The sequence below is a fragment of the Musca autumnalis genome, unplaced genomic scaffold, assembly GCF_047663935.1.
Source record: "Musca autumnalis isolate F117 unplaced genomic scaffold, ASM4766393v1 scaffold_2, whole genome shotgun sequence".
Taxonomy (NCBI): domain Eukaryota; kingdom Metazoa; phylum Arthropoda; class Insecta; order Diptera; family Muscidae; genus Musca; species Musca autumnalis.
In genome coordinates, this window is record NW_027411755.1 from 262,410,450 (window position 1) to 262,423,622 (window position 13,173).

Sequence of the window (13,173 nt, forward strand, 5' to 3'; positions counted from 1 at the left end):
GTGGAAATTGTTGGTGGTAAGGTTGTGGGGAATATTTTGTGTGCTACACAAATTATATGAAATAAAGAAAAATGTCAAAATAAATATAAAATCTCATCAACTTATTAGAAACTTAAAATACCAGCCTCGAAACAGAAAAAATGCTTATCATCCTATTAACATTTTTAGAATGGGTTTGATCCATAAAAGTCCTGCAGGTTTTGTATCTAAAGAAATATTTTTGGAAGTCTGTTGCATATAAATAATTTTTTTATACCATATACATATGTATGTATCTATTGTCGACCAATTGAGGTTTTCCTAGAAACAGAAGTCCGTAAGAAGCTAATCTTTCTATAACTGATACATACATATGTATGTATGTGAGAAATATACTGCCTGTTAAACACATTTTGACAATTTTGTTAAGCTTCCCGACTACAGATTCGTTGTTCATGTCCCATACCATTCGCCAAACTGTAAATACCCTTGTAGAACGCTCTGTAAAAGTGGGGTTGTACATTGTTGATATACAAAACTATGAATGGTTTGTTTACATTTTATTGGGGGTACAAACATTTGCATCGCTTGCACTCTCAACATGTTGAGGGGAAAATGCACACACACAGATGCAACCGCTCGCTTCAAAAAGCAACATTTGTGGAATTTATGTTGCGGTATCGATGTAATCATTACATTGTAATGGAATCCGTTATACAACAGAAACAGCTGATTTTTGTTTTGATTTTTCTGGGAAGTGCATACTGGTTATTCTTGTGAATGTGTGAGTGTGTGTGCGTGCTATAGTTTGTATCGTAAAAACGGTGGTGGCTGCGTATCAACATGTTGCTTTCTTCGATGTTGCGCATGTAACTGCATTCATTCGTTTGTTTGTATCTTTTGCTACGAAAAGAACAACAACATCAGCTTTATTAAAAAGCCTTTTTAGTTGCTCTTTGTTTCAGTCTCTTTGTTTTTGTTTACATGTTTGAACGCATGGACGTTGTATGCGCTAGATGGGTGATTTTCAATTTCAGTTTTTTGCTTGACTTGGTGTTTAACCGTTCGTATTGACGGTGGAATTTTTTGATGCAAACGCCAATAATAAATTCTCTGAGAGTCACAGTTACATATATTACAAAAATTATTCACAACAAAAATAAGAAGTTTTTTTTTGTCAATTTTTATGTTGCTGCTGTCCGTGGTGAATGGCAACAACAAACGGTGTTTTTGTTTTGGAATTTTCTTTCCTTATTTCTAAGCAGCAAGTGTTCGTGCATGCGTGCGTGAGTGAATCGGTGTGTGTGTGACGGTATTTTGACCCAGGCCAAAAGTGAAAGATTAACAAACAACAAAATTCCAGTGGCAAATAATTTTTGGCTTAATTAGAATATATGCGAAAAAATATTTTTGATTGATTTATTGAATGGTCTTTACGGTCGGTGCCAGAAAGTGAGAAAAACTCTTGTAAAGTGTTCAACAGAGTGTGTGAGCGTGCGTGTTCAAATGAACTTGAAAATTATTTAACTGCAACAACTTGTCATAAAAAGTAAACAAAAATTACAAATGCGCGCGTTTATTGTAATCAAAGCTTCAAATTTGCATAAATTACAATTCAAGTTCTTGTAAAGCGAAGGAGGTAGTCTTTCGCAATTACCGTATTCACAGACAGCAATATTCAATCGATAATACATTTTTGTGTTGGCTGCTGCGTGGAAACGCTAGGAACGTAGTCGGTCGTTGTGTTAGAAGCCGCAAAGTTTATTTACCCGCAAAAATAAAGGTGCGTTTCTCCGATCACGAAAATGTATAATTTTCCTGGGGGACGGACCCGGTTACCCGGTTATTAGACCCGAAAGTCCGGTTACAAAACCCGGGTTAGACCCGGCTCTACTGAACGAATTGCTACAAAATGGGTATCATTGGAAAGGTTATGGAAATACCAATCTAACAAGTGGTCATATGATATAGTTTCAGGTGGTCAGGTGATATAACCCAAAAACTGATTTTTGGACCCGGATTTTTCCATAAAACCCTCAAAAAGTCGAAAATGAGCCCATTATGGGGTCCCATTTAATGTAAGCCAGATTGTAGCTCACACTTTAACCTTTCCAAAGTGGTGCTATATGTTGTAATACCTTCCTTGGATAAAGAGATATGGCTCTTAGAATCTCGACAACCCGGTTTCTCTAAGTGGCTATGTATAGAAAAAAAATATAATTTAAAAGAACATTTTGTTCCCGTTCTCGAGATTTGCACCTGTCCATGGGAGAAAGTCTTAAATACCCGGCCGAAGGCCGGCTATGTTGAGCAACATTTATAATTTAAAAGAAAAATGTGTTCCCGTTCCCTAGATTTGCACCTGTCCATAGGAGAAAGTCCTAAATCCCCGGCCGAAGGCCGGCTATTTAAAGAAAAATTTATAATTTAAAAGAACATTTTGATCCCGTTCCCGAGATTTGCGCCTGTCCATAGGAGAAAGTCTTAAATCCCCGGCCGAAGGCCGGCTATTTAGAGAAAAAATACAATTTAAAAGAAAATGTTGTTCAATTTAGAACTTTAAATTTTTCCATAGACACCTATAATGTAAAGAAATGAGCCCTACAGAACCGAATTCTCAAGATTCTAAGGGCCATATCTCTGGACCCAGAGAAGGTATTACAACATATAGCACCATTTTGGAAAGGTTAAAGTGCGAGCTAGAATCTGGCTTACTTTAAATGGGACCCCATAATGGGCCCATTTTCGTCTTTTTGAGGGTTTTATGGAAAAATTCGATAGTAGAGGAAATTCGCAACATCAGTTTGCTTGTCAATATGAGAGCATTAAAAAACATGGAACTGCCAGCAGCAGCATCGTTTGCCACATTAACTCCTTCATCGAAATCTTGGGATCATATACCACGCAAACGTAGAAGACTCATGGGCCAAATGAATTTAATGTTACTGACATTTCTGGGCTGCTTTTGATTTTATGGGCCCAGTTAAGCTCTGCTGCTGCTGCAGCGGATTCCTCATTGTAAGACTTTGGATCCGTTACAGCAAAAGGTGAGAACATCTTTATGCTTGCTAGCAGCGACAGCAACAAAAACCCTGCTGGTGATGATCTTGGCAATGCTTTTCCTGGCTAAATACAATGCAAAGACCATGAATACGATGACGACGACGATGATGATGGCGAAGACAATCAAGGTGATGCAACTAATGGTGCAAAAATGACACTAATGTCAAATGTTAGGAAAGAACAAGCATTGAACGAAGACATAGAAATGATGCAACGTTTACCACAAACTTCTAACATGATGCCATCGTCCCCAGATCACAAGCCACAATCAGAAAATAATCGTCATCTTAGATATCAACATATACAGCAAGCTCTACGAGAGCCCATTACACCTTTGCCACCAAAACACTATCATCAAAGGCATCATCGTCATCAGCAGCAGCATCACAACCACCACCACCAGCAAAAACAACAACATTATCGTCATCATGGCAAGCATACTGCCGCCGAGGAAAAGAAGGATGATCAAGAGGATGAATTTAAATGGCCCTTGCCACCACCTCGTTCCAGACAATATTATGAACATCACCTCAAACAACAACATTTGCGCCATCATCAATGACAACATTTGCATCATCATAGATAACAAGAGTCCATCTGCACCCAGTACCAATACTGCAAAAATTAATGTTAAATGTTATACGGCACCAGTGAGAAATAATCCCTAGAAACCATCATCATCCGTTGTATCGTATTCTTCGAGAAAACGCCCACAACCACCCGCACGTAATTCTTTTGATGAGGACTATGACCAGGTTTCAAATGACAACAACGAAAACGATAATCGTGATGATGAGGACACTTTCCGATGAGAAATGGAATAAAATTGATCGTTCATGATCGATCAATTATCGCAAACAGCAACAACATCAAAGAGCTATGCAAGCATTCCGTTCCCGACGTCCATCAACCGGATCTTACAGTGGAAACAGCGTCCAATGGCGCGAAGAACAATAAATATCCTTCTGCAGCATCCAAATCAACATCATCAGCACAACGTCCAGCTTTAAATGAGGTAAGTTATCGCTGTAGTTGTGGTGTACTACTACCAGGGACGTACGCAGGGGGGGTCACAGGGGGCCCGGGCCCCCCCCGAAATGGTTTGGTCGAACAAAATTTGTTAAGCTGCTGTAACTAGTTATTATATTTTTTTTCTCATAAAATTGTTTGTATGTTTGCAGATTTCAAATTAAAGCTTATATTTTCTTAAGTTTCTGAACAGAAAATGTACATCATTAACAAGTTTTGTAAGAAAATATTTTAAAATTGTTTGTTAGTATGCTGCTTTTGAGAGAAACTTCCAATGAAATCTGAATTACTTCTTCATGTCATATCATTCCACTATCAAATGCGAATCCTTAATGAATGTACTCCAAGTTTATGTCATATTCGAACTATATAGAGCTCTCGAGGCTTAAAACTCATCCTGTAACAACAAAAATAACGAGTTCAGTATTGTGGGAATGGAAGTATATGAAAAAATTTTTATTGGATACAATGTATGAAGGGTCGGTCCTTCGTGGACTACATCTTGAAAACCAAATAGAAATTTGTTTTACTGCCATCGCCAAAATTTTGTTATTCTAGTTTAGACAAATTTGCTGCTAAACAGTATGAGAAAATAATGAAGACAAATGAATTTTTGTGCGTCACTTGATTTTTTTCCTTATCATCACCGAAGTATAATTGTAGCCTCAGACTTTAAGGTTACGAGATTATATACACTAGGATACGATACAAGTATGTAGGTCTCATCAAAATAATGATTTTAGACTCCACATAAATATGTTTGGACAAAATCCGTTTCAGACATGATGGAAGTACTTACCACCGTCCATCCGTCTGTATCTCTGTTTGTCTGGCAGGTTGGAACTCATGATAACTCTCGAACGGATCAACCGATTTGGTCCAAGTTATGGATCTCGTAATGTTTTGTCCAAATTAAATTTAAGTCATATCGGTACCTCCGCCATAAAAGTTCACAATTTTCACTAAAATGGTCGAAGGGACTAACCGATTCGGTCTAAAATCGAACCTAATATGGACTATATTGGTCCACTCGCAAAATTACTTCCAAAAGTACATCAAGTTCCAAGAGAATATGTTTGGACAACATCTTCAGGTCACTCATACAAGTCTAACATAACCGCAGTTTAAAGAGTGTTTGAGGATCCTTTGGACATTTTGTAGTCTTGTTTACAGCGATATCCTATTTTTCGTGGACAAGTTCATGCTTCCTGACAAAGCTTTAAATGCTACGGTAACCTTCTAAAATAGCTTATGGGTGCGGTAACTATCGAGAGGAGCGTCTCTCAAAATAAGATCCATTTCTAAAATTATTTAGCTTATTATAACCGAATAATCAAGTGGGGTTCAATAAGGATCGATTGTTATTTGTCAAAACTATATAGAACTAAGTCCATCAATGTGTTTATCCAAAGTCCATCAAAGTGTTTGTCAAAGTGTCGAGTCCAATTAAAAAAAATATAATGCTTCTTCTTTAACATTATAATAAAAGTAAAAAATAATCCTGAATCAGACTCTATCTCTTCCGGTAAATAACACTGTGCAGCATTTTTAAGGTATTCTTGTGCAAAAAATTTTAAGTGAGGATTTTTGAAAGTACAGACCCAAAGTACAAAAGCGCTAGTTGCGTTTTGTTGAGTCAGATCCAGCTTGGATTTTATGGCCCCCTCTAAACATTGCTAATTATCGACTTTTTAAAGCAACTCGGTGCTATATCTCTGAAACCAAAGCAAATCTTCTTCTGACCTCTGAAGCAAATTTGTAGATAAGGGTCAGAATAAAATATTTGGACAAATATTAAACTGGAAAAACTACATTTATTACCTCAAATTTTATAATATATCTAAAAATTCCATAATTTGTATAGATTTAGCACCATATCTCCAAAACTGTTAAATTTTTCTTAATGATTTCATTTGGAAACATATCAACGACAACGGCAGCCGATATTCTTAAAAATTAGGCTAAGATCATCGAAATAGTAAAAATCTTGCTATAGCAAAGACAACGGCAATTCTTTGTGGTTGTAAAATTCTGCGATAAACTATAACGTGAGCCAGTAAGATTAAAAACTTCAATATACTGAAAACGGGGCTTAAATTTTACATGGCGACTTTACCGAACCGGGCCACGTTCGTCTATTTTCAATTCTAAATATCCTACTCTGTAAATTTTAAAATTGTATCCTAAATATTATGAATTCTTTCTATTGAATTTATATATTTTGTACCAATATTTCATATAAAATTCGAAAAATCGAAATTTTTTGGCTCATTTTAAAGTACATGTAGAATAGAATATGTGCCAAAATTTTCAGTCCATCGGACAAAAATAAAGAGATATTTGCTATCGAAGGGAAACATTTATTGTGTTCTGTATGTAGCATAGAATCTAAAAACGTCTTTTCCTCGAAATGGCACTTTTGAAAGCTGTGCCCACTGTAGCTTGAAAACGGATGCTCCAGTCTTTATATGTTTTTGTGGGACTATTATACACATACATAAATCATGTGCTTACCGAGAGAGTCTTTAAAAAACTGCTGACGGAGTCCGAAAAATATCAATTTTTTACAGTGTGTTTTTTTTTAAATCGAAATTTTGATTTTATACCCTAGACAGACGGCAGCGTTAATTTGCATTAACTGCCTTAATTCAAATTAATTCGTGCATTATCCACATTCTTAATGTACAAAATCATTGTGAATTTAAACTGAATTTAGCAATTTCAATATGACAATGCTGTTGAAAATCAACATATTTTTAATATTAAAAAAACTCAAAAATATTAAATTTATTTTTGCTTCATCGTGGTGAAACAGTTAATGGTAGAAAGTGTTTTTGTTTCGCTTTTTTGGCGAACTTCTGTAAAGCTTTAGGAAATGTCTGCTGGGTACAAACAAACCACACAAACAGCTGTTTCATAAATGCAGAAACTTCCGTCTCTCACGGTGAAAAATTAATTCAAATTAGGACATTTTTAATGCAAATTATCTCTACCATCTGTCTAGGGTATTAACTGTTCAAAATTTTTAAAATTTAATTTTTTAATTCCGTTTCGATATTGGACAAGATTACTAGGTTCGTAATGATCCCACAAAAATATATGCTTATCGGTTTATTCTTTTTTAAACAACAGTGGGTACCGCAAACTGCTTTAGTAAAACAGTGCTTTATAGTCGGGCATTTGTCAGAAAGATTATTCAAAAGAAAAAAAGATTTCTTATAAAAAATGCATAAAAATGGCTTTTCTGATACTTATAAGTGGCCATAACCCCTTAAAATAGCTTTACGTAACGCTACACAACATTTGAATTTTTCATGATTTTTGGTCAAGTTGGGCCCCCCCCCCCCCGAAATGAAATCCTGCGTACGTCCCTGACTACTACTACACTACTACGAGTACTCTGGCATTTTTTCTCTTTTACTTTGTGCTGCTGTCCTCTCTGCTGATCTAAAGACCGACCTTATCTGCTTCAGTTCACAAAACAAAAAGTATCATTTGCTCTCTGTGCGCCTTTTGTTAATTTAAAAAAGCAGACAACAAAAACTTTTTTACAAAAAAAACAAAGCACTTGTGTTTATTTAACGTTTACCCGTTCGTACAATGATAATGCCCTCCACCAATAGCTTTGTAATTCCCCACCAGAGCAGCCATGCACGCGTTTTTACGAAAAAGTTAACTACAACTCTCTTTCCCATACAAAACCCCAAATTAGCATTCTCTTCTTGTGCACCATTGATCCAGAGGAACGATTTAGAGTTTTTCATAGCATTAGCTCCAGATACACTGGGAAAAAGAAATGAAACATTCCTGAGTTGCGGGTATTATTATATGTCTGCTTAAAGAGACTTAGCGAAGAGGAATGAAAATGAACAAAATTGCTGCTGGGTTGCGTTCTCTACATAAAGTTCAATAATTCACGTCGAGAAAAAGTTACTTGGTTTCTACCTACAATTTCAAGTGACATCTCTTTTATGGAAACGAGAATATACCTATACACTTTGATACTATCAAAAAATTCTAATCTAATAAAGGTTTTAGATCCCTAGAATATCTGTACAAAATTGTTTTCAGAATTTTTTGTTTATTTAGCGCTGTCTGTCCATCTATTAAATGTTTGACTGGCTGGTGTGCTCTATATTTCTAGGACGGATCAAACGATTTGGTGCAAAATTTGTCGAACTTAGATCAAGTTCAAAGATGGAATATATCGGTCAAGTCCTTCCGGTATATTCTCCCAAAAATTAATTTTTTTTTCTATAAACTGGTGCGCACTATGAATCAAAACTGAATCAACCGATAAAGTCAAAAATTTGGTCCTTGCAATATTTCTTTCTGATATACATAGATCAGTTTCGAATATTGAACTGGTCTCCCCTTAGCTACCCCCTACGCGAAATTTTACACAGTTGGAGTGTAAGGACATGTCTTGGATTGTTTAGCCTCTATTACAAGAGGGACAAGCAGAGTTCTGAAATGTTCGAGCGAGTTTCACTCTTAACTCGAATTCGAAGGGGAGTACTCCTGTGAGTACATTACCATAATGTTAGCTCGGAATCGATGTTGAAACTATGTCAGTTCCATCCACAATAGATGAATGGTGGAAATGAAATGAAATAACAGCACTCCCGGCAATCCCGTTTCGAACTTATCAAAAGCCGGAGGACTTCTTTCAGAGGTAAAATAGAAATATTTATAAAATACGTAGTAAACATAGTTTTTATTTTAATTTAGTACCTAAAATTATTGTTAAGAAATACCTCGAAGAGAGAATTAGCACTTGAAGATAGTAGTGCAAATAAGAATTTAACGGACGAACAGAGAGATGTTATTAATATTATTATTATTGAAGTTATTTTAAAAATAAATATAGCTTTTTACGCTCAAGACTGTAGCGAATATTAGACCAAATTTCGTCTTTTTTCTTTTTCTTCTTGAAAATGAGATGAGAGTAAGATATAATATTTTAACTGAAATTTTTTATATTTTACTTAGCTCCTAAAATTGTAAAACTCCACTATTTTTAGGATTATTATTACATTCCAAGTAAAGGAAAGAACAATGCAAGCGGAAAACTGTATGCTAAGTACAGAAACAAAAAGTAAAAAAAAAAATTATAAAGATTTTGGATCCAGAGCCAACCACAAGCACGGAAGCATTTCACACTCCACCTAAGTATTCCAGCCAAGAGTTTCCCGAAGTTGATGAATCAGTTGGCAATTCATTCCTTCCTTAATAAGAGAATGTGACGATTGGGGATCGTTCCGCGAAAATGGAAAAGATCTTTCAACATATGGCAGAAAGAATTACGGAATTTAAATAGCCATAAATTTCTTCTGGAATGGCCGAAGCTGTCAGACGCAAGGGCGTCAGAATTAGTAAGTATTCATAATTTACCTTTTTTTATTTATTATTGGCTAAATGTGTTTTGTTTTAAGTCAACATTGATTTTGATATTATGTATCCTCAGATCATATTTTACTTTTAAAATGGGACCATTTGGGACTTATTATGGAAAAAATATTCACAATGAATATTGCAAAAAGCTCTTCGCAAATGGTTTGTCGTCAAGTAGCTTATGTAAGTAGTAATCCCATGAAACATATTTCCAAAACAATAACGCCAATTTCTTATATATTTTCTTTGCAGATGCTCAAGATTATATATGCAAATTACGAAAAAATTACGAAAAAAAGTTACATTTGGCGATTCACAGGAAAGTTTTGTGTTGCGTCTATCTACAACTAATGATTATAAACGCCTAATAGATGCAGTAACAGAAAAATATTACAATGCTGGATTAACTATACAGCCATTTATACTTGTGGAGGACCTGTCTGATTCTGATATAAAAGTTCGAATCGTTTCTCGAGTCTTTGGATACGTGCTTAAAAATATTCCGAACACTATCTTTAAAATATCCAAAAAAAAAAAATTTATGAAAATATTACTGTATATACTATAAATTCAGGTAATGTGACATCACTTATTAACTTTTTGCACTAGTAATTAGCATTGAATTCAAAAAGTATATTTGCGTTCGTTGCCGAAAAAAAATTTATAAAACAAGCAAACAAAATGGTAAAATTGAAATGTTTAAAATCAAACATTTTATTGTTGAAAATGAAAATGTAACTTTGATAATCATTTGCAATCCTATAATGTTGGTTCTCTGAATGAAGATAAAACTTTGAATATCAATTTTAGATTTTATTTTTTCCCCATTTCATTTATATCCTATGAATAATGGAAAAGTTTATTTTAGACTTAAGTCACTTTAATTTATTTTATATACATTAATTTCTTTTATATATTTATTTGTTTTCCTTTAATAAAACGTATTTTTAAATAATATCGATTTTAATAGTTTTTACTAAGGGAAAGGATAAAAACTGATAAAAAAATAATGACACCGAATGGTGTCAATTTGAGCACATACGGTGTAAATTTGATCCCGGAGTGGTGTCAATCTGAGTACGGAGTGGTGCCAATCCGATACCGTATGGGGTCAATCTAACAACAGAGTGGTGTCAATCTGAAACTTTTCGTGCTCAATTCGACCACGTTTGTGGTCAAAACCGTTGCCAAAATCTCGTTGTCGAATTGATCACGTCGTGCTCAATTCAAGCACAAATGTTGTTGCTGCACTATCGATAACGGATGTGCTCAGTTTGACCACGTAGGATGTCATTTTTTCTCTGGGTGTAAAGTAAACTCTAACTCTATTTCGAAAATTTCAACTTGCACTCTTAGAGTAAATTTCTTGTAAAACCCTTACACTTTGATTACTCCCACTTGCGAGTTAAATGGACCAATCAGAGCTCTGGGGACAGGTCCATATTTCCTTGGAAAATTACCCAAAATATCTAAAACAACCCTGTGGCTGATGAGCACGATATAAAACTAATTGGGAATCCGATATGACAGAAAGTTTACACATTGTATAATTTCTTCCAAGCCTTCATCAAGTTCAAAAAAGCTTATCTCAGGTAACACTATCGAGAACCTTCCTCACAAAACTTAGGAATTTTCAAAGTTTGAAAAATATGTTACAGTGACAAAATGAAGTGGTTGGTTGACACGATAAATATCGAAAGAAATGAGTTCCAAAATTATAACCAAGATGGAATAAGTGCATTGCTTTAGGTACACCACTTTTGCGCTTTAATCCAATTTACGGCCTCTTCTCAGATCACGAACCTGAGGTTTTATCACTGTCTGGAATACTGACTGATACTTGTTTACCAAACATATATTAGGATCAATATCGGTCCACTCCTTCAGGTACCTCCACTTCAAAAGTTCAAACATTTTGAATTAAGTACAGATTAAGGCTTGTTTTCAGGTAGTTCTTTTTTTTTGCTAAATAAAAACGTGCCTTAACGATATACATTTTTTAGACCTAATCTTTTTAGCGATTGTACGTCCACCAGCATGTTATGGAGGATATATTAAGTTTGTTTTTTCTGTTTGCAACTCATCGAAATAATCTTTTGCGACCCCAGAGCTCCGTTTACTCGCAAGTGAAAATTTGGGAGGAGGTTGTAAGTTTTTTTGGGTGCAATTTTTTTAGTGGAGGTGGGGCAATTTTTTTTAGGGTGGGGTAAGTTTTTGTTTGGGTGGGGGAAGGGGGCAATTTGCCACCATCAAATTGAACGAATTCAAGAAAGAAAAGCGAAAAGCGAGTATTCGGAGCTCTGGTCATGTCCGTCTATTCGCCATCTAATCACTCTAGTGTCCTCAATAATTGCTCTAAAATGCTATTTTTGCACCAGAGTGTATTACAGGTCAACTTCGAATATGACCTGTAACGGTCCACGTTTTCTTATAGACCCCATATAATGGTACCTCCAGTTTATATGTTTATTGTGGACTTAAACTGCATTATTTATACGAACTAACTGCAATTTGACATTTGATGTTCTTAGTGGTCGTAAACCTTCTCCGCTAAAAATTGTTAACATAGGGGCATATTTTAGTATAGCCACCGTTATATGCGACCTCCGGATTTTAGGTATATTGAAGATATTTTTTGGCGGAACTACCTGTAAGTTGCCATTTGAGGTTCCCAGTCGTCACAAAACTAAAATAATTGGTCCACAAACATCCCATAAGGGACAAGGGAGACTTCTCTCATATCAATGAGTGCACCCCGATTTATATTAGCTCAATGATACGAGTATGATATGGGACCTACAGCTTATCGCCGAGTCCGAACGGCGTGTCTAAGACACCACTTTTGTAGAGAAGTTTTTCATGGCTGAAATACTCAGGATTATCGCCAGCATTACTGAGGGGTATTCTGCTACCGTTGAAAAGTGTTTTTGATGTTGCCTGGCCGGGGAATCGAACCCACGATCTTATGTGTGCAAGGCGGGTGTGCTTACCATTGCACCACTGTGGCACCCACCCACACCCACAAAACTTCTCAACAAAAATTGTCAACAAAGGTCCACGTTTTGGAATATACTCCATATAAAGGTACATCCCGATTTTCGGATTTTGAGGATTTTAGTTACAATGTGTAACCGAATTAGCTGTAATTTGACATTTGACATTCTCAGTGGTCACAAAAGTTCTCCATCAAAAATCTTCAACATAGGTCCATGTTTTGGTACAGTCCATATAACGGTACCTCCCGTTTTTAGGTATTTTGAAGATTTTAGCTATATGTTTTCACCGAACTAGGGTAACTTTACATTTGAGGTTCCTTGTGGTCACGAAACTTCTCAATTAAGGGAGATTTTTTTATTTATTTCACATGAGGGCTATACCTTTTTAACATTGATCGCCTCAATTATACACATAGATATTTTTTATAAATTAATTTAAGTTCTAGGGTACATTCGAACCACGCTTTAAACCAGAAGCCTGCTTACCAAAAATGTTGGCGAAATGTCCATATAACGGTACCTACTTATTTCCCATTTCTGCTCTCTCTCCTCTCTCACTCTCTTAAAAATTGCTTCCAGTTTTACCACTTTTTTAAGGAACGCTTTGCAGGTTAAAAAATGGTAAAAATAATGGTAACCTCAGGTAAGTAAAGGAACACAACTATCGTGTTAGCTAGTTATCACATCGTCGTACTCAATCAACATCAGCCGA

At 35.5% G+C, this 13,173-nt stretch overlaps 1 protein-coding gene across 5 annotated transcripts in view; it reads left to right on the top strand.

Annotated features, from left to right (window-relative positions):
- Positions 1-971: 971 nt before the first annotated feature.
- LOC141391987 (uncharacterized) overlaps positions 972-13,173 on the top strand; it is a 280,559-nt gene continuing 268,357 nt past the window's right edge. Inside the window, exons 1-5 of one of the 5 annotated variants that reach the window (XM_073964811.1) lie at positions 972-2,057; positions 2,761-4,057; positions 9,096-9,446; positions 9,539-9,648; positions 9,718-10,420. In XM_073964811.1, the coding sequence (XP_073820912.1) occupies positions 3,194-3,604 (411 nt within the window). In that variant the 5' untranslated portion in view covers positions 972-2,057; positions 2,761-3,193 and the 3' untranslated portion in view covers positions 3,605-4,057; positions 9,096-9,446; positions 9,539-9,648; positions 9,718-10,420. Of the gene's footprint in view, positions 4,058-7,524; positions 7,947-9,095; positions 9,447-9,538; positions 9,649-9,717; positions 10,421-13,173 lie in introns of those variants that run through there. The other 4 variants (XM_073964812.1, XM_073964810.1, XM_073964814.1 and 1 more) reach the window with 4 other exon arrangements.